Source organism: Electrona antarctica, assembly GCF_951216825.1.
Source record: "Electrona antarctica genome assembly, chromosome: 23".
NCBI classification, from domain to species: Eukaryota; Metazoa; Chordata; class Actinopteri; order Myctophiformes; family Myctophidae; genus Electrona; species Electrona antarctica.
The window spans coordinates 15,049,026-15,071,120 of record NC_136804.1 but is presented as its reverse complement, the minus strand read 5'-3'; the positions used below and the strand labels follow the sequence as shown (position 1 = coordinate 15,071,120).

The following is a 22,095-nucleotide window of genomic DNA, read 5'->3' as shown; positions in this document are numbered from 1 at the left end:
GCAACAAAACATTTAGCCCACTTGAAAGGCCATTTGAAAATAGCCGATCTCAACGCTCGCAATGCGTTGCAATAGCTTGTAGATCTGCTTTTTTCAAAGGATTTGTATACATTTGAAAACTTGTGAAATGAGACATTCTGCATAATGAGTACTTTTGGTATTTTAAGTACATTTTGATACCAATACTTTTGTACTTTTACTCAAGTACATTTTGAATTCTGGACTTTTACTTGTAACAGAGTATTTCTACATTGCAGTATTGATACTTTTACTTAAGTAAAATATTATTTTTCCACCACTGATGTGTGTTTTAAATTCTGTTTTTTCCTGTCTTTCCCTCCTTCTCTCTCTCCCGCTGTCACTTTCGCTCTATCTTTCCCTTTCTCCTTTTCTTCTCTCTCTCTCTCTCTCTCTCTCTCTCTCTCTCTCTCTCTCTTCACTGTATTCTTCCCTCTCTGTCTCTGTCCCCCCCCCCCCTCTCCTTCCCACACCCTTGTGTGTTCCGTGGTTTGGAATAGCATATAACATCAAAGTGGACGTGTCGGCATCGTTTAGCTGTGATGAGCGTATCGATTCGTCAGAGCCGTTCATTAGCGTTCATCTGACACGGTGGAATCACATGTCACTCCTGATATACTGTGTGAGGTCATAATGATGCATTATGCATCCTAATGCTGCGTTCACACGGGCAAATGCAAAGCTACACCGTGTATTTGTAGCTGTTGGTCGGATGTAGTTTTAACGTTGGATGCATCTTTGCATCCTCATGTCGCTGGCTTCCATTGACAATGAATGGTAGACCGTAGCTTTGCATCTTCCCGCGTGAACTCAGTGAAATCGGTGTGCATTTAACTGGACTTTTGCTGCATGTCATTCCCATGCAGTCTCTCTCACAAATGGACCCTTTCCGGTCCATTTGTTTACATGTTGTACCCTCTCAGTGACAAATGGATAGATATCGGCGTGTAGTGTACAAATTACATGCAGTCTAATCCGTATGCATGTTTTGCAGGTTTTATGTATAAGCTGTGCAAGGTTTTATATGCGTACATGTTTAATTCATACGTGTCTTTATTGACTTACACGAAGAGGCACATTTTCTGTGTGTGTGCGCGTGTGTGTCTGTGTCTATTTATTCATTTGAGCAGATGTAGAGTAATTTGAGAGGGAGATGACGTGTGTGTGTGTGTGTGTGTGTGTGTGTGTGTGTGTGTGTGTGTGTGTGTGTGTGTGTGTGTGTGTGTGTGTGTGTGTGTGTGTGTGTGTGTGTGTGTGTGTGTGTGTGTGTGTGTGTGTGTGTGTGTGTGTGTGTGAACATTGGCTCTGTACAGGACCATTGGGAGGCTCATTAGACTCGCGGCAAGGCCTCTATTCATTCTAATTACCGCCTTTTACCCTGAAGTACTGTGTGCGCGGGGCCTGCACGCGCGCACGCACACACACACACACTGACATGTTTAGTGGAAGACAGCCGCTGGCAGCAGCACTATGAAAAGTGGCACAGTGTTTTGTTATGAGTCAAGGACGGACGGGGTGCCAGGAGGGACAAACCCAGTAGGAGGCCGCCATGTTGAAAACCCAGCAAGCCCACGCAGGCGCTGGCCCATCTCCATGTCCATCTAGGAACAAAGACATAGGCTACCGGGTGTGTGTGTGTGTGTGTACTTATACTGGTGAGGGCCAAAAAAGTGTAGTAGAAATAGACAATCACAAGAGAAATGTTCGATTTAGAGTTAGGCTGCAGGGGTTTGGGTTGGAGTCCTGCCTGATTTGTGTGTGTGTGTGTGTGTGTGTGTGTGTGTGTGTGTGTGTGTGTGTGTGTGTGTGTGTGTGTGTGTGTGTGTGTGTGTGTGTGTGTGTGTGTGTGTGTGTGTGTGTGTGTGTGTGTGTGTGTGTGTGTGTGTGTGTGTGTGTGTGTGTGTGTGTGTGTGAGCAGTGCACGTGCAGAAGATTATTATAATTATTATAATAATTGATCAGTGTATTATGTCGAAACTGTTGAATGGTGTTTTATTTTTGAGGCTGTCAATGAAATGCTCCATAATGACTGTAATTATGTTATAACTAAATCCATTTCATTCTGTAATTCTTAAATGTGTACAAATGGAACCAAATGGACCCTTACAGGTTACACTGCACTGTGCATGAAATATTGATCACGTATTCGACCGTGTTTTACGATGGAGTATATTGATTTTCACAATACACGTACAAATCATAGCAGTAGGTGTCAATCTGTAAAACTTTGTCTTGGAAGTGTCGTACAATTCCCAGCTATAGAATGTTTGTCCCAGCCTTGAGGGCCTTTCAAACGGGAAGCGAGGAACGCACACGTTGTTGCCTGGATCAACGACAGGTCTGCTACAGGTCTGCTACAGGTCTGCTCAAGAGGGGCGCGACAACGCAAGCGTAAAAAAAAAGCTAAACAGAATCCAGATCTGGTGAGTCGCGGACTCGCGGGCGTGTGCACGAAACGAGCACCCGCAAAACAAATTCACGGGACCACGCTCACGTAAATACGCTTGCGTTGTCGCACCGCGACTTCTCCGCACAAAAACATGGTGTGCATGTGTGTGTGTGCTTGCGTGCATGCGTGCGCGTGTGTTTGCACATGCAGGCATACAAGCCTCAGAATCTCTTTCAACAGCTTTCATCAGAATCAATGGAAGCTATAGAAATACAGTAGGGTTGAGAATGTGGGTGTACTGTGTACACAGTACGTTTAAACACATCATGTTTCCTGTTGATGAAACAAGCAGACGGATCAGCCCAGCGACTGTCTGAAGAATAATTACATATGCTAATGATTTACAGTATGCAGCAGTATTATGCTTATGGGGGCATTTCACATCATTAGAGTCTCATTAGCAAACGTCTCAGAGTGCTCCATCGTGGTGACGGTCAAGTCAGGAATGTGTGACCAAGCCGCAGTCTTATTAACCTCTTAAACTCCATATTATGGCTGACCGGAGTTCCTCTGGGATGTAATTGCGTCGCCAGACTGTTGCCTCTCGCAGTTTTCTCTCGTATCATGAGTAAAATATAAAGTGGAAGGGGAGCCTCCTCCCCACTCTTTACAGTCGCGCTAATTTATCCTAATATAACATAGAAATCGTCTAAGCATACATAGCTTGCTGCTTATAGCAGAGATGGAAATAAAAAAATAAGCTCTAAAGATATTTTAAAATGTATTTTTGTGAACGGAAATGACAGATTACTCGGATCTCGGGAGGTGTAGTTCCAGATAGCGTTCAGAGGTTGTGGAATTGTTATGTGCCGTTTGAGAACTTCACTTCATGTCCTGCCATTGGCAATTCAGTAGATTATGAGTGCATTGTCAGAACATTGTCAGTGAGAAAGGAGGTGGGGCATTTTCCAAAGTGTTATATGTTAATTCTAGTCAAATTCCCTAAATAGACAGAGATCCTCTGCTACACTAGACATGGATTTTCAGAAAGCCTTCAGGAAAAGATGAGGGGAGTGTGAAGAGTTGGAATGGCACATCTGTCACGTCCCAAAAACAGCAGAGGTTGTAGATCAGCTATGTTTGGTATAATCAGGCGTTCGCTTCCTTTCGAGAGATGTGGGTATAACACCATGAATATTCATCCGGGTGTGATTTACATTAGTGAATGATATGTGCAATCTTTTAAGCAGCGTTTACCCCACCTGAAGCTAATCTAGTTCTCATGTGCTCCCAAAACCCTTTGAACTCTCTGGCGCTCTGTGTGAGATTATGCAAATGGAATGGAGAGTCATCGTTTTTTCTCCCGAGCGCGGAGCGGGCGGGCTGTCCTTTTATAAAGGAGACATAAAGCTCCTTATGTATCTTCTCCATTCCCCTCCCGGTGGGTTCGTTGTACTGTGAGGATGGCGGGGCGTTGCTGTTAAACCTGTAATGAGCATTATGTCCTACCGAGAGTCCATGCTTACGAACCTGTGTGTGTGTGTGTGTGTGTGTGTGTGTGTGTGTGTGTGTGTGTGTGTGTGTGTGTGTGTGTGTGTGTGTGTGTGTGTGTGTGTGTGTGTGTGTGTGTGTGTGTGTGTGTGTGTGTGTGTGTGTGTGTGTGTGTGTGTGTGTGTGTGTGTGTGTGTGTGTGTGCGCGTGCGCGCGTTTGTGTTTTTTGCAGGTACTGAAGATCAGCCACACAGGACACAGGAAACGGATCTTGGCTTCGTTGGGTGACAGACTACACGAGGACACGCCACAGAAGCCTCCACGGGCCATCTCGCTTCGGGTGAGTCTTTGTGCGTGTGTGTTAGGGCTGCCTGCAACTATTGATTATCTTAGCGATTATTCTCTCAATTACTTTTTAATTATTATATTTATTTGAATCGATCACACAAAATAAGCAATTTTAATAAAGTAATTGACTCGTCTAGTTCGATTAAGTGTTGCACCCATTGTGTGTGTGTGTGTGTGTGTGTGTGTGTGCGTGCGCGTGTACGTTATCCGAACCACATTGAACGTTGCGACGAAACTAAAATGTCTCAAAAGAAGTGCCAGATGAAGATTAATCACCTTTTCCGTCCCAAGCGGTTCCGACGGCCTGCCGAGGGAACCCTCGGCGCTGCTGTAGCTAAAACCCAACTGATTAGCCGAGTCTCCTGGGCAGACACAAAATGGCCGACGCTCAGCGGCTGCCTTCCTTATTTTCTCCCCTTCCAGCCAGCCGGCTCGTCCCAGATAGTAATCTAACCGCGAGCAACCGGTGTTGCGCTCTGATGTTCTTTTAACAGCCCCTCGTTCCCTGTGCGCCCTGAGGGCCAGGGAAAGGCCTCCACTCCTGGGACTCGATTTGACGCGTCTGCCAGGTTGAGTCTGTTCCTCGTCAGACTCCAAAAGGCCAGCGCGTCTGCCCTGCTTCCAGAGAACAAATGAGACACAGGCGGTTAGAGCGCAGCGAAACATGCTGGGAGTTGTAGGCTACGGGGTGAATGATGATGACACTACAATTCAGGGACTGAAATCGTTCACAGTCACAAGCAGCAAGATCCTCAGTGCTGCTGACAGACCACTTACATACACAACACAAACATAGCTGCAAGCAGCAATACAGGGACCAAGCAATGCAAAAAGTAATGTGCATTGTGCAATATGCGGAATAAGCCATAGAAACAATATACAATAGTTGAGAGATCATGCAAGTAACAAATGAGCATTGGAGAATGTCTCTGCTTCATCTGCACAACAGAAACAATTCTAGTATTCTGGTTAGGCTAAAGCTTTTCATTACTATTCCTGTTTTTTAGTCTGGGATCGAAGCTGTGACCTTCTATTTCCCAGGCATCCGCCTCTCTACGCGTTCATCCTAGTTCAAAGAGACTATACCACGTAATCGATGAAGCTGTCTAAACAACATGCCATCTACATATTAACATGTGTGGTCAAGAAAATGCAAATAAAGACATTCTGAACAAGTAACCATCATTCTGTAACTGCATAGAAAAACGTGTTAAAAGAAGACAAGAAGGGATAAGCTGGTGTTCATCAGTTGATTGGATTCAGCCCGTTCTATACGCTGCATAGGACACATAAGGATAAGCTAGCGTTCATCAGTTGAATGGGTTCAGCCCGTTCTATACGCTGCATAGGACACATAAGGATAAGCTAGCGTTCATCAGTTGAATGGGTTCAGCCCGTTCTATACGCTGCATAGGACACATAAGGATAAGCTAGCGTTCATCAGTTGAATGGGTTCAGCCCGTTCTATACGCTGCATAGGAAACATAAGGATAAGCTAGCGTTCATCAGTTGAATGGGTTCAGCCCGTTCTATACGCTGCATAGCTAGCGTTCATCAGTTGAATGGGTTCAGCCCGTTCTATACGCTGCATAGGAAACATAAGGATAAGCTAGCGTTCATCAGTTGAATGGGTTCAGCCCGTTCTATACGCTGCATAGGACACATAAGCCTTGTGTAAAGGATGGATGATGCTGTGCCACTCAACCATTAGAACGTTTAATTAAATTCCTTTGAATTATCACCAGCATCCTCCTTCTGATTACGAAGCACGTTCCTCTGCTCACGGTGTGACACTGTGTCACATTACGATGTGAGTGTGACTGTGTGAGGCGTACTGGTCACCGAACGGAACCACTTCATCACAATGTGCCCGCTTCGATTCCGTCTGGATACCTGTGTTGCATCTCGCTGTCTCTCTATACACAGTCTACACTCTCACAGGGGAGTGGCAAAAACAAGTGATGAAAGCTATTCGTGGTTGTAGACAAGACAAGAGAACACGTGTCCATAACAGTTTATGTCATCGCTAGGGACACATGCATCAGTAAGCAGGAACTGGGGATGGCAATGAAGGACCGGAAAGTCTGGCGTGGCATTGTGAAATCCATGATCTCGACCGCGGTCGATAAATGATGATGATGATGATAACAGTTTATAAAACACAATATATTTTGTAACAATGGTATTAGAGGGTACAGCGGTATGCGTGTGACATCATCATACCCGGAAGTTATGCTGGAACGCCTACTTTGTGGCATTTGACACTATTCATCATGAACTACTATTAAAAAAATTGGAAAGATACGGTGTAAGAGGAACTGCAAACTCATGGTTAAAGAGCTACCTTGGCGACAGAACACAATTTGTACACATGAATGGAGTAGATTCTGAAGAGCAAAAAAATCACATATGGAGTCCCACAGGGCTCTGTATTGGGTCCAAAGCTATTTATTATGTACATAAATGACGTCTGCGATGTATTGAAACAAATGAGCTGCGTCTTGTTTGCTGACGACACTAGTCTGTGCTGCTCAGGAAAACACCTGGATCAGCTCTTGGATACAGTACAAAATGAGCTTACAATATTGAAGAAATGGTTCGACATAAATAAATTGTCACTAAATCTAAATAAAACCAAATTCATGATTTTCAGTAATAGATCAATTAACAGAGAGGCTAAAATTATGATAAACAATGTGGAAATTGAACGAGTGTTTGAGAATAAATTCCTAGGTTTAATTATTGACAGTAAACTAAATTGGAAATCGCATATAAATAATGTAAGGACAAAATTATCTAAAACCATTGCTATAATGTATAAAGCTAAACCTATTCTAAACCAGAACTCGCTATATATGCTGTATTGCTCCCTCGTACTTCCATACATTAACTACTGTGTGGAGGTATGGGGGAACAACTACAAAACGACTATCCAGCCAATCTTTCTACTTCAAAAAAAAGCCATAAGAATTGTCACCCAATCTGATTATTTTGCACCAACCAACCCATTATTTATTCAATTAAACACCTTAAAACTCCAAGATATAGTAGATTTAAATACCGCAATAACAATGTACAAGGCACACAATCATCTGCTCCCGAGCTGTATCCAAGAGCTGTTCTGGCCTAGAGAGAGCCGCTACAACCTAAGGGGCACTGCCATATTCAAACAAACAAATGCAAGAATAAACACCAAAGAGAGGTGCATATCGGTCAGAGGGGTCAAGTTGTGGAATGGACTGGATGACGAACTAAAAAATTGTACTACAATAAATAAATTTAAAAAATTGTATAGATCAAAAACAATAGATATATATAGAACATTGATATGATGTCTTGTTTTGTTTTCTTGTTTTGTTTCGTTTTTGTTGTTTTTTTGTTGTTTTTTTTTTTTTTGTCTTGTTCCTGTTAACTGTTTTTTTCCTGTATGTCTTTGTTCTTGTTTTTGCTTTGTTTTTTTGTTTCATGTTGTGTTTGTTTGTATTTGTTTTGTTTTCTTGTTTTTTCTCCCTTCTGTTTGCTTTGTTGTATTATTTTACATATGAAAGTTAATTATTTGTTAGAAGGGTAGGCACAATAAGCTTAGGCTTCAGCCTACACCTTTTTGGTCAATATTTCTTTTTGCAAAAAAACACAAAGCAGGCACTGTATTGTTTTTAATGACCAAAATAAATAAACTCTACTCTACTCTACTTGTGGCTTGACAGCCCACACATCCAAACAGAAAAGTTTTGATTGCATTAAATTGCGTTAAACAACGTTAAACTCACTTTGCCACTTGATCCATTGAAAGTTCCAACGGATCTGATTCAGTTCCAATTTGGAACACAGGCTCTTTTTGCCATTACAATTTAAAATATACAATTTAGGCATTTAGCAGACGCTCTTAATCCAGATCGATTTACAGTAAGCATAAGCAAGAACAATACAAGGTAATACATCAAATACATAGAAATAGTCATCAAGAATCATAAACAAGCTCAGAACCTAACATTGGTCTAACAGTAGAATATCTGTACAGTGAGGCTACATGAGTATAAATTTTAGAGTGCGACGTGCTGTTTCCATTTCCTGAAAAGACACGGTTTGGCACATAGTAGCGATTCCTTAAACCAGTGCAAAGGAACATTTACTCAAAACAAAGATTTTAGCTGTGTTGTTCTCCCAGAGCGTAGCAGACTCGGTCGCTAGGCTAGCTAGTTTCTTGGGACATTTGTGGTCGTATAGTGACTACATCTGTCATTAAAAATATGTGATTTTTCTGTGATTATCTTAGTTTTAAAGGTAACTGTTTAACTGTTATTGCAATATTACACTCGAGGGGGTTCTTTATCATCATTAATGTGCTTCTGCGATGCCTTTCGGAACCGTAGGCGTGCATTAATGACACGAGTCCTCTCACGCTCTCGTGTAATATCGCTTAATTCACACACAACAGTTCCATTATCATGTGTACTGTAGTGTAGGCTATGCAGTCCTCTCACCACCTCCCCCCTCTCCCATCCCCCCTCCCCCAGGAGCCCGGCGGTAACCACACGCCCCCTCAGCTCAGCCCGTCGGTGGGCCAGCAGGCAGCGTATACGGCGGTGGGGGTCCCCGGGGGCTCTCTGGACGTGCAGCACCTCATCATGCAGGCGGACGCGGCGCGGCGGCGCCAGCAGCAGCAGCAGCAGCAACAACGCAGCACCAACGACAACTACTTTGAGGACGTGCTGCCGCGAAGCAAGCTGGAGCGACAGATGGCCCAAGTCAGCATGGTGAGGAGCGGAGGGAGAGGGGGCAGGGGAGGGGGAGGGAGAGGGAGAGGGAGAGGGAGGGAGGGAGAGGGGGAGAGAGAGAGAGAGAGAGAGAGAGAGAGAGAGAGAGAGAGAGAGAGAGAGAGAGAGAGAGAGAGAGAGAGAGAGAGAGAGAGAGAGAGAGAGAGAGAGAGAGAGAGAGAGAGAGAGAGAGAGAGAGACATGCAGATAAGACTGGAGCAGAGATACAAGTGAAGGCTTAGCCATTGGGTGACAATAGCAGGTCTACGGAGCTTCAAGTATATCTGCATTTAAGGAAGCATGAGCTCAGGTCGGGGCTCTCCCCAGGTTGGCAGAGGGAGAGACTCTGGTCAACAGGGTTTAAATGGTTAAATCACTAAGGTGGAGAGGATAAATCTAAATGAGATGTATTCATTATGCAATCAAGTGATTATTTTTTTTAATGTTTTTGGCCTGGCTAATTTGTTTACCATTAACGTTATAATGGTATTTCAGCATTTCATTGATCTTTCAAACAAGGCGTCCTCGGTTACAACACAATGTAATTTATATGGGTAATGGGTTACAATCATGAAATGAACTCACTAGACTGGTAATTAATTAGAACTTGACTGCTATTGATGAAGCTTTACTATTCATGTTCCCTAGTGTGAGGATTTCATGCTTTTATTTTCATCTTCTTTGTAAATGAGGATGGTTATTGCACAAGAGATTACAGCACAGTAAAAACACACTTCTGACTGACAAATGCGCTTTCTATCTGCCAAACATCCATTATGAACTCCTTCATACCTGATGCAACATGTGGAGCCATGTTTTCATCCACTTTCAGAGCCTGATGCAACGTGGGCATCATTTTAGAAGCTGATACTGTATATTTTGTCTATAAATCCATTATCTCTGGATCTGGAACCTAGTCAAACTAAATGTAATACCTCAACTAGAAAGTGCATATCAGGGTGGGGGGCTTCAAATATGATTATTTTGGGGGGCCTGAAAAGGTTGAGAACCACTGCTGCAGCAGATGGCAAATTTAAATGAAAGTAGTTTTCTGGAAAGCCAAAGATTTAAGCTCTCAAATGATTTACAACATATTTCTCAGACTTTGTATACTTATAAAGGCTGAGAAATACGTTATTAGTCAATGTTAACATTTTTTGTCAAGTTTTTCAGAAAAATGTTCAGCAAATTTACAAAAATGCCTTGGGTTTTAGATGGTGTTTTTAGAATTTAACCAGCTCAGTGGCCTTGTGTTTTGAGTGTCCGCCCTGGGACTGGGAGGTTGGGGTTTGATCCCCGGCCGGGTCATACCAAAGTCTCTGAAAAATGGGACCCAGTGCCTCCTAGCCTCGGTCCCAGCCTTACTTATCTGTGAAGAGAAAAGCCTGCATGGTCACAACCTAAGGCAGAGAGTGCATAGGCGGAAATGTCTGGCCAGAACATCCGTCAGATGTATTTCCACCTGGATACGATATTTTTCAACCAATCACAACACTTGTTTCATTCACGGACAATGTAAACAGATTTGTACCAATATGTCATTTCCTTGAGCGCTACTTCCGCCAAATTCCAGCAATGCACTCTACAGCGTATATCTTGCCCAGTGTGAGAGCCTCCCTGCTTGGCCCTCAGCATCACGGGTTGGAGATTGGGGTAAGTATACCTGTGACATACTAGCGTCATGTCCAGGGGGTGTACTTGTACATCAAGCTGCCTCACGCTACAGAAACAATAGGCTCTATGGGCCTCATGGCTCTGCAAGGCTTACTTACTCTTTAGAATTGGCCTCAGGTCTAAAAGCCTCCAACACTATCCTTGTGTGGGACAGTGAGGTAGATTTTGATATAATGTCCATCTTAATAATACAAATAATCTACTGCATGTGCCCCTTCGCTTGTAACATCTATGTGCTTTGCTCTCTGATTGAAGTTAAGACATCTATTTTAATTGAATGAAACTCATACATGTATGTGCTACGTCACTTCATGTCAACACTAAAAATAACAGATAAAACAAAAATCCCTGTGTCATATTATATTCCGGTTGTGAAAGCTGCGGGCCCTCATGGGTACCTTTGCCTGGTGGAGATCTTCCTTCCGAGGAGTGCACCTTTTTTAGTAGTGGTACCTACATTTCCTTTTCTTTGTGGAAGCTTCCATCATATTCTGCTTAAATCTGCATAGCTTGTGACATTTTGAGGTGACTTGCATATTTCCCCTCCGTAGGCAGCGATGCCGGTGACGGCGGTGACAGGTTCACCTTGCACTTGACCCGCGCGTGTGCAGTTTGATGGACAAAGAAATGCAGCCCCGTGACTTGAGACTGTCAGCTTTTTCAAAGCCGATGTCTCGGAAAATAATGTTTAACCTGCTGAATCTCTTAAGTGTGTGTGCATCGCATTCTGTTGTCTCGTCATATAGAATCATACTCTGAGGTGACATATCGTGAGTCAGCATTGTCTGAATTGGAGAAAAACAGCACAGCACAGTTTGCACAATGCATCCGTGTCCTACAGTGGAACACGTGCACTGAGCCTGCGTGCTTTATATTTATGAGATGGAATTTGTCAGCTTTCCCACATTTCAAAAATCGAAAGATGCAAAAAAGTTAAATGGCTGATTTCGCGCCAGAGGTACAGTATTATTCGGAACAACAAATACCCATGCGGAACACAAAATGATATGTCATCATATCTAGTATGTTTAGAATATTAATCTATGTCTACATGCCACTGGCTCAGTGGCCTTGAGGTTGGAATGTCAGCACTCTGTGTAGATAGATTCTTGATCACAAGCGGTGAATGCCGGAAGACATACTTCAACAACTGTCATCCTCATCACAGGAGCTCCACAGGGCTGTGTACGGAGTCCCGCTGCTGTACTGTACTCTGTATACAACAACTGTCATCCTCATCACAGGAGCTCCTGTGATGAGGATGACATGTTGTTGAAGTATGTAATTGGCCTGATTCCAAATGAGGATGAGTCTTATTTATCTGGAGGAGGAGGAGAGACCCACTCTGGGGTCTGGAAAATGGCTACTGTCTGACCCAGCCTGTCTGATTTCTGGTCTAGAGGTGTGGGTTCCGGTCGAAAACAGGTGGTGGATCGTATCGGTTCACCGATCTGAGCGTCCGCCCTGCTCAAATGTAAACACAAGAAGCATGCCCAAATATGGAGTCTACGCAGATGTCAAAACTAAATTGTGATGTCAAAACAGGCCAGCTCCATATTGGCGAACGGTTCTCGAGTTGTGTCCCTTTTATGCCCATATATGGAGTTCTTTGTCAGGCATGCCCAAACATGGAGTCTATGCAGATGTCAGAACAACATTGTGATGTCAGAACTAGGCCAGGGGATATAGATATAGGGGTACACACCCCGGGCAGAGGCTTTTGTGCTAGTTCTGGACAACGGTGTATCTGACGGACTCGACACCGGGCACTGCACTCCCTGTGGTGGTGTGGAACGCTTGTGTCAAATTTGAAGTCGGTGGGGCGAACGGTTCTCGAGTTACGTGGATTACAGACGTACGACTACGTACGTACATACGCACAGAGACTTGGTGCATTTAGAGATAGATATTGTTGTGTGGTGGTGGTCCTTGAGGATTGTGTCGTGGCGTTCCAGAGCTCTGAAAGGGTTTGGGAGACACTGATGCACCATGCAGGTTGATTAAAAATGTAAATCATGTTTCATGCCGTCAAAATAAGTTCCTAAGTTCCCTCTACTGTACTGTACTGTCACTGTACTGTACTGGCACACCTGAAATCTGTGTGTTTGTGTTCGGTTGCGCACAGGTGGTGAAAAACAACCATGCTGTTTTCATGCTCATAGCCAGCCAGCCAGCCAGCCAGCTACCCACACACATACTCACTTAAGGAAGTGGTTTGCACCACTTAAAAAGAAAGCGGACTATACCTTCAGTGAGGTCAGCGAGGTGTGCCGCTGTGGAGGAGAGATGCTAGTGAAGAGACTTGTCGTATACACTGATGAGTGATTATCCTCCGACTGCTGTTTACCCAACAGATTATCTCTGATTACAGCCACACTCCTCTCTGTTACGGATTACACACACACACACACACACACACACACACGCACACGCACACGCACGCGCACACGCACACGTGTTGTAGTTTCTATGCTTCCGAGGACAGCAACGGTTTAGGGTGCTACGTTTTGTTTAATAAAAGCCCTTTTCAGCTTTTTTTGTGAAACCTAACTGTAAACCAAACCCAAACTCTGACAATGTAATCTTATCTTAATTATAGAACCTTAGCTCTGAACATCTTTGTTACTCAGGAAAACAAAACATCTTGTGGGGTCTGGCATTTTGGATCTCACTCAGACAGAAGACTGTTTCACCATCCATTAGTAACACCTGTAACACCTGTGTACACACACGCACGCACACTAACGCACACACCGGCAGCCTCTCACAGGCGGGTGCATGGAAAAAGCTCCCAGCTTCTTCTCCTTCTCTTTAATGCTTCAGTGTGAACTGAACTGTGAAGGCACTGCTTGACAAGATTAATGCACGCCCGCTGACATTTATTTAACAGATATGCAAATGGTATTCCTGTGTTGATGAAGACCTCCCCAGGTGTGACGGTTTTAAGAAGCAGTAGACTTAAAGGTAACCATGCCCATCCCCCGCTCCCAGTGCATCTCCCATTGGGTTTTTAATGGACAAGATGCTCCAATAAAGAAGACCACGTCTCCCAAACAAAACATAGAACAGTAGGAGGCTATGAAGGCATGGGGGAATGAAAGGATGAAATAATGAAGGGATTAAGAACTGCAGACTCACTCCCAATCTTCCTCCGTAGTCTGAAAACTCACCTCTTCAGACTCCATCCGTAGCACTGCCAAAAGCACTTGCCCTGGCCTCGACGACCTTACAGGCGTATGCAAAGGCTAAACTATGTAATTCAGATATATTATGTAGACATAGCCTTCTATAGTGTGTACTTATAGTTTCATTGTACAGATATTCTACTGTTTGACGGATGTTAGGTTCTTAGTTTTCTTATGATCCGTTGACTATTTCTATATGTATTTGATGTATTACCATGTGTTGTTCTTGCTTACTGTAAATCGCTCTGGATTAAGAGCGTCTGCTAGATGCCTAAATTGTAAATTGGATGAAGGGACCTGGCATTGAGAACCAGTGGTTTAGACATGTAGAAATCATGTCAAGGACCCCATAATTGATATGTATGTGGCCGCGTGGACCCCCATCTGAAAAGGTTTTGTGTGCCAGCTGACCTCCAGAGTAGACGATTTGTGTTGTTTTGTCAAAAATGTGCCACTTTTTAGAACGACTTCTTTATACCTCTGGTGACGTTTATAATTTAGGTCCATTGTACTGCTCCCGTGTGACCTTTTTCCCCTTCTTCTTCTTTGTGACATGCTGATTGGCCGTGCGGCACCAGCAGGGGGAGTGGTGTGAGCCAATCACGTTGCGTCCGCCCAACGAGGCCACGTCGTCCACGCCGGTGCAGTACTGGCAGCACCACCCCGAAAAACTCATCTTCCAGTCATGTGACTACGAGGCCTATGTGAGTTTACTCTGTGTGTGGTTTACTCTGTGTGTGTGTGTGTGTGTGTGTGTGTGTGTGTGTGTGTGTGTGTGTGTGTGTGTGTGTGTGTGTGTGTGTGTGTGTGTGTGTGTGTGTGTGTGTGTGTGTGTGTGTGTGTACCCTAGATGTGTGTTCGAACATTATTATTATTATTATTCCAGGAATAACCCTTTTCACTGAAGGTTTCAGCATTTATCACCACATGCACGCACACACACACACACACACACACACACGCACATGCGCATACTCAGTGTGCATCTGTCTGCCTGTCTTCCTGTGTGTGTGTGTGTGTCTCACTCTCTCTCTCTGTGTTCTTCTATCAGCTCTCTCTACCTAGCGTCTGTCGGTCTGTCTGTCTGTCCTTGAAGTGCGTTCCACTGCATCATTCACGGTGTGGAGTGTCTCCCACTGTTAGATGACCTGCTCTCCTCTCCTGCACACAGCGTGTGAAGGAAGCCGTGCAGGGACAGAGCTCACACCTGCAGCCTCCGCACCTCCTTTAGCTTCTCTCAGAGACCCCTTTTCTAACCGTTGCTTCCCAATAGAGCACCGAAGTCTGACGTCAATATCGGTAGAGCGTGCAAGTCCACGGGTTCATGTACCTTTTATTTGCATTGTAATCCCCATATAGGATTTTAGATCGCCTCATATAAGAACTGTGTTTGAAAAATAAACATGTCATCCCGGCCGTTTCACTCATATGGATATGAAGAATCAACTGACTGAGAGACAACGCTAATGTTACTGCGGCTGAAATAGTTACATTTTCGCTAGAAACAGACTATCAAATATGAGTGACTGACGGTCGTAAATGACACAGAGACACGTCCCTGACAATTTCGCCGAGACACTTTGTTTATTTTTGGACCACAATGCTTATATGAGATGATTTTAAGATGACCCCATGTTATTCTCCATAGATAAATTACTTCCGTGAACCAGGGCGAGTGACGTCGGGACTTCGGTGCTCTATGGGAACCGGTTCAGTTCTTTGTGGTTCTGACAATACGTTTTAACAGCGGGAGACCAACGGCGAGCATCGCTTGAATTTCATTGGCTATCGCCCACTATCGCCGGGCGACGTCGCCCAAAAGATGAATTATTCTTTTCGGCCGACGTTCCTCCGCCCACTTTTCGACCATCGCCTGTTCGCCTGCTATCGACCTCTATCGCCTCTATCGCCAGTAGTTGCCGGGTCCCATTGACAAATAATGCACTTCCGGAAAATTAATCTGAATGTCGCCCGCTGTTAGTCCATGAGCCTGACAGAGCTCCAAAATTAGAACGTTAATTATGAATTGAGTGGGCAAACCTACCATACCTAGATAACAGATTGTTATCACCATGACACTTCCCCAGTTGATTACTTACACGAAGACAATGATTTATTATTACAAATTTTACATTTTTAAATATTCAAATGAGGCATTATATAGGAAAAAAAATATTAAAAAGCCACTACTGTGGAAGGGTTATCATATATTAATTTACCTATATTGATCCTAGAAACAATTTAAGGTTTATAGGTATAGTTTTGCCCACTCAATTCATAATTAACGTTCCAATTTTGGAGCTCTGGCTCATGGACTAAGAACCAAAAAGAACTGAGTGTGGTGGATGGTGGTAAATGTATCTTTACCTCTGTTGGCTTCTCTCATAGTGCGCTGGTAAATGTAGCGTTAGCTGCAGTTTATATAAAGCATGTTATGTGTCCTTGGTTGTTAGTTACCATGGTTACAGCCTGAAGATCCTTTCACTTTCAATGAGTTTTTTTTCTGTACGCGTGGAGAAGTCGAGGGGCAACAACGCAAGCGTATTTACGTGAGCGCAAAGATTTGAGTTAAAACCGTTCGCTCTGAAAGAATATATATTCAAAGATTTGCGCCACATTTTCACGATTTTTCAAAAATAGCAGATCTGCTAAAGTATAACATAATGCTTAAAACACCAAAAGGGGTTCCCGTCCTGAATGGGTTTAACCCTTTTTTCTCAGAATTGAGGCTCAGAATGGGGTGTTTGAACAGAACGTGGATATTAGCGGCTCATTGCTAAATCGTTGCTACCTCGTGGTGACAATATTAACGCTTCTGATGACTTTTAAAAATACAATCGTCACATTAGCTTTAGGCGATTTTCCCTGCGGTTCATTTTGGAGTCGATTTTGGCGTCTTCAAAATAAAAGACGTCGCTGCATCCGGTGGCAAATACAGGTTAACTGTCTCAGTGCCACAGGACGCCTTTGGACGCCTGCCCCTGGTGGCCGCGAGTGCCATTGGCGCCTTTGGACGCCTTTAAAAAATATATATATATATCTTTTTTTGAATATTCTTTTTTTTTTCTTTTTTTATCCATATTTTGAAAATTGCTCTAATCTGCATGTCAGGTGATGACATGCACATTACATGCACAATAGAATTAAAATGTCTTTCTTTTATTTATAATGGGCGTCGGTGGCAACGAGGGCCAAAACTGGTGTTCACCCTGTGGCACTGGATGAGTCGATTTGGCAGCCATTTTCAGACATTTAACCACTTCAACACTCAATACTAATACAGAAAATAGCCGATCTACAAGCTCACAACGCAGGGCGATAACAGTGGTGAGTCTGAATGGCTATGCTCTCATTGGGCTCAACTTCTAACCAGTCAAAATGTAATAGTGAAACCGATTTGCCGCGAAACCCCTGGCTGGAACTTCCTCAGGGGGTCCGCGGAGCCCACTCCGAGCACCGCTGGTGTCCACCTCGGTATAGTTTAACGGAGGTTGTTTTCGACAGCAGCACTAACCGTCTCTCTCTGGGGGCCGTGGCCTCCCGTGGCCTCCCGTGGCCCTCGTCTCTCTCTGGGGGCGTGGCCTCCCGTGGCCCTCGCGTAAGTGAGATGAATGAAGGAGGGAGTCCGGCCCACAGAGGGGAGATGCAGGCTGAAGGAGAATAAACCAGACGGGTAGAAATAAAGCGCTGGTGGAAGAAGTTGTCAACATTTCTAACTCATTTTACTAGCACTTTACTAGAGTACAAATACATAAATAATCCTCCAACTGCCGGCGATTTGTCATTTTTCCTTACCTAGTCACTAAATATTTATCTCCAGTTCGATCGATCCCCTGGTCGATCCCCCGGTCTCTGCGATTTGTTTTGTCATCGTGACCATGCGTTCCCTTGATTTAGTCCATTGAAAAAAGCATGTCTCGCTAAAAATGCTGAGGAAATCCAGGAAGGGGATTATTTCCCCCCAAATGGAATAAACAGGAAATGAACCGGGACTGAGATTTTGCTAACCCTAACCTGTGGTGACAAATGTCCCATCGCCTTTTGTCTTCAGTCTAGAGACTTTGGAACGACCCAAATTGATCCTATAGGGCTCTGCACGATGATTTTCGTCTGCATTCCGGCTCACATCGATCTGCGATGTGATATAGGGAAGGGGTTAGACCACACCGTGCCTTAAAGGAAATCAATACAATCTTGAAATCAATTGTAAAACGAATAGCAAACCATTGAAGGCCAAACATGTGCTCTGCTCTTTTGGCTTTAGCCTGCACTGATGCGTTCTGCATTGATTACATACAAGATTTTCTTTTTTGAGTCCAGACTGGGAGTATACTGTATGCATCAGATTTCTATAGTGGAAGCCTGCTCAGTAACACAAGCAGCCTCATACCAGCATTGTGTTTCACTGAAACCAGAGACATTTCTGTTCTATACATAGATCACGCATGCACGCACGCACGCACGCACGCACGCACGCACGCACGCACGCACGCACGCACGCACGCGTCGGTGTGATTTCATGGGGGGAGAAAACTGTCACCGTGGAGTGATATTAAGTTTATTAAACCGCACAGCGTTTGTCATTCAAATTTCCGCACTTAAACTGAATCTGAGCCGCCCGTGAGTGAGATGTGAAAGTCACTTTCGGGCAAGTTAATGCATGCCGTCTGGTGTCATCTTTATCGTGGCGGTTTATGAGGCTTGATTTAAAGAGGTGTGTGTGCATGTGTGTGTGTGTGTGTGTGACTGCAAGCCCCATAGACAGTAAACTCTCGTCCTCACTGTTGCAACATGGAAGCAAATGCATGCATCCACCATTTGGTTCTATTAAAGTTAAATTATTATTAGTTAACGATACCGTATGTGATTTTAATTCTTTGTTTGGTTAAAATAAGTGTTAAATGGCTCTATATTCCTATTCCTGCATAGCAATCATTGCTATGAAGACCATTTAAATTAGAGATGCACGATATAATCGGTATAGTGTAATCAGAATCGGCCATAAGAATACCATATGGGTATAAATAATCGGAGATCACATATAGGTCATAATTTCATAATCGTGCACCCCTAATTTAAATGAACATGGAGGATTTAAATGTGTGTGTGTATATACAGTAAGGCTGTGTTTAGGTCCAGCTGATACGTGTGGCCTCTCTATAACCTCATTACGTTCATCGTAATGAGGTTATACGATGAACGCCCCCCGCTCTGTAGCGCCATTAGCTAGCGTCAAATCAAAAGGTTCGCTAACAAGCCCACCCGACCCTTCCCATGAAACCCCCTATTATGACTATTATGGAAAATAATACATCAAATGAAGCACCTTTTGCCTGGATAATCACATTCATTCCTCCGCCTTTGTGCTGAACGGAAGATAAATCCTACGGGGGGGCAGAAATTCAATATTGGGTCCTTGCTTGGTTGTTTTCTTTGCGTGTGTGTTTTTACAGTAAGGTCACACAGGGTATGCAGGTGCATTAGTAAGCAGCGTAGACATCTTCTCTTCTAATGCACTTGAAGCCTTTAGAGATTTGTTTTAAAATATGTAGACCTTTATTAATCCCATTAATAACCATTGGCTCGGGCGGCTGGCGTAGCCGTCTGGGCACCTTGGCTGGTAATCCAGTCTGGCAGTGTGCCGTGGGTTCGACTCCTGATCCCGACTGCCTTTACTGCACCCCTCCCCCATCTCTCTCCCCATTTCCTGTCAGCCTACTGTCACTCTGTCCCTCTATAAAAAATAAAGGCGAAAGCCACAAAAATATATAACCAACCATTAATCACATTTATATGTTATATGTGTGGGGGGGGGATTACATTTAATCTTTACCCAGCTGATGGCTGCTGAATGAGGTTAAAGTGTCTTGCTCTGTGACGCTTTTGCACATACTGTACGACTTCTGATTTAGCCTGGTCTATCCCACTCCATCTGGCATCAGTGATTGTGATGCTGGATTAACACATTTAGCTGGGGACCCCCCGGAACCTCCCCAAGGACCCCTGGGGTCCCCGGACCCCACTTTGAGAACCACTAGCTGCTCTAAACACTCAGCGACGGCCTAGATTCTAGAATCTCACCCTCTTTGTAATGTGTGTGTGTGCACGCAATCGCACACACACACACACACACACACACACACACACACACACACACACACACACACACACACACACACACACAAAAAGGAAAATGGTGAAATATTGCTTTGTGAGGTGACATATTGTGTGTGTCTGGACGCATGTATAACTCAACGTGTGTCGTGTGTGTTCTGCAGTATCTGGGCTCCATGCTGGTGAAGGAGCTGAGAGGGACGGAATCCACACAAGATGCCTGTGCCAAGATGAGGGTAAAGTCACACACACGCACGCACAATGTCACATCATTCCAGAACCAACACCATTGTGATGAAATCATTATATTTCTCCACACAAAACTTTCCTGGTGAGTTTGTCAGCAGTCACAGAGAACCTGCATGTGCGCGCTTACAGTAAGGGCTTTAAAACCCTAGCTGTAAAAATGGGACACAGCCTCGACACACACACACACACACGCACACATACACACACACACACACACACACACACACACACACACACACACACACACACACACACGCTGTGGATTAAATGTGAGGAGGGATTATTTTTTAATATCTGCACCTGGACGTCTCGATGCGCGCAGAATGAATCCTTCCCTCACCTTAAGTCACCTTATCTCCTTCCACTGTCACTGCATGTCTCTCTCTCTCTCTCTCTCTCTCTCTCTCTCTCTCTCTCTCTCTCTCTCCCCCCCACTCTTCTCTCTAGAGTTACTGCAGTGTGAAGATAACTCTCTCTCTCAGGTGGAAACCTCACATGACCAAAACTTTTTTACCTTTCTCGATTCGAATTCAAAAACCTGCCAAAAGTAGCAGATCCGCAAGCTCGAAACGCGGCGTGAAGCTACTTGTGATGCTTCTGCGTGACGGTGTGATCAAAAGGATATGAATATAAGAGCTTTCTGCCCGACATGCAGTGACGAAATCCATAATAATGAACCAGGCTTCTTTCCTTTGTTCTGTCACATGGGAGGATAATTAGACTCACCCCTCTCCTCCCTTGACTGATCTCTCTCTGCACAGCTACACCTGACTGTCTGTGTGTGTGTGTTTGTGTGTGTGTGTGTGTTTGTGTGCGTGTGCATGTGTGCGCGCGGCGCATGCACACACACACACGCGCGTGCATGTGTGTGCGTGCCTGCCTGCGTGCATGTGTGTGTGCGTTCTGTACTTGTATTATTCTTGTGTGTGCCAAAGTTCCCCTCCCAAATATTGAATTTGAGAAACAGACATTCTGAGTACAGTGTTCCCAGTCCTAACAAGAGAAGATGTTGTCTTGTGATGTGGAGTCAGGCTTCACAAGGGTGAGTGCGACAGCCTGCAAGGGGGGGGGGGGGGGGGGGGGGGAGAGAGATATTGTGAAAAACAGAGCCAGAGAGACCCGCAGAATGATCAGAATGTGCAGTGAAACCAACAAATGTCACGTCAGGATAGAGTCAGCACATCCACCAATAGGAATGAGATGATTTGAAACGTAATAGCCTCATTGGGCCGGCTGAGAGCCAATCGATAAAAGGGTTTAGAGAAATGTAATTTGAGCCGACTAGTCATTAGGTCGTTTAGGCGGTGAAGGTTTAGACGATTGAAATGGATCCATGTAATGAAAGAGGAAAGTTGTCTATACATTGACCACTGAATCAACATGTCTGTCTGTCTGTCTGTCTGTCTGTCTGTCTGTCTGTCTGTCTGTCTGTCTGTCTGTCTGTCTGTCTGTCTGTCTGTCTGTCTGTCTGTCTGTCTGTCTGTCTGTCTGTGTCGCCTCCCCCCTCTCCCTCTTCTACCGTTTCTATCATGCTGTATAGATTGTGTAGGTTTTCCTGGCATAGTGTTTCAATCTTCCCCGACATGGATTAAAACATTAACTCCCAGTTCAGCGTCCATTGATATGAATTCATTACAGTGTATTCAACATAGGTAGGGAACAAAAACTACTAATCACCAGAAGTCTTTAGTGCATTTTCTGCAAAAACAAGCAACCAAGAGTATACCTAGCGCTAAGGTAAAAGTGCAATATATCAGCTACCTATTTCCTTAAACAGATGAGACAAAATAGCTAAATCAAATGAGCATGAGCTAAAACAATTAAGTGTATCGACTAAACAAGATCCAATAAACAATACAACAATAGAAAA

The 22,095-nt window shown here is 44.2% G+C and overlaps 1 protein-coding gene across 5 annotated transcripts in view; it reads left to right on the top strand.

Moving 5' to 3' along the window:
• The window catches only part of anks1b (ankyrin repeat and sterile alpha motif domain containing 1B), a 296,270-nt gene that overhangs the window by 259,308 nt on the left and 14,867 nt on the right, over positions 1-22,095 (top strand). For 3 of the 5 annotated variants that reach the window (XM_079494546.1, XM_079494545.1, XM_079494549.1), the window contains 4 exons: positions 4,131-4,238; positions 8,764-9,003; positions 14,441-14,566; positions 20,141-20,212. In XM_079494546.1, the coding sequence (XP_079350672.1) occupies positions 4,131-4,238; positions 8,764-9,003; positions 14,441-14,566; positions 20,141-20,212 (546 nt within the window). The remainder of the gene's footprint in view (positions 1-4,130; positions 4,239-8,763; positions 9,004-14,440; positions 14,567-20,140; positions 20,213-22,095) is intronic. The other 2 variants (XM_079494548.1, XM_079494547.1) reach the window with 2 other exon arrangements.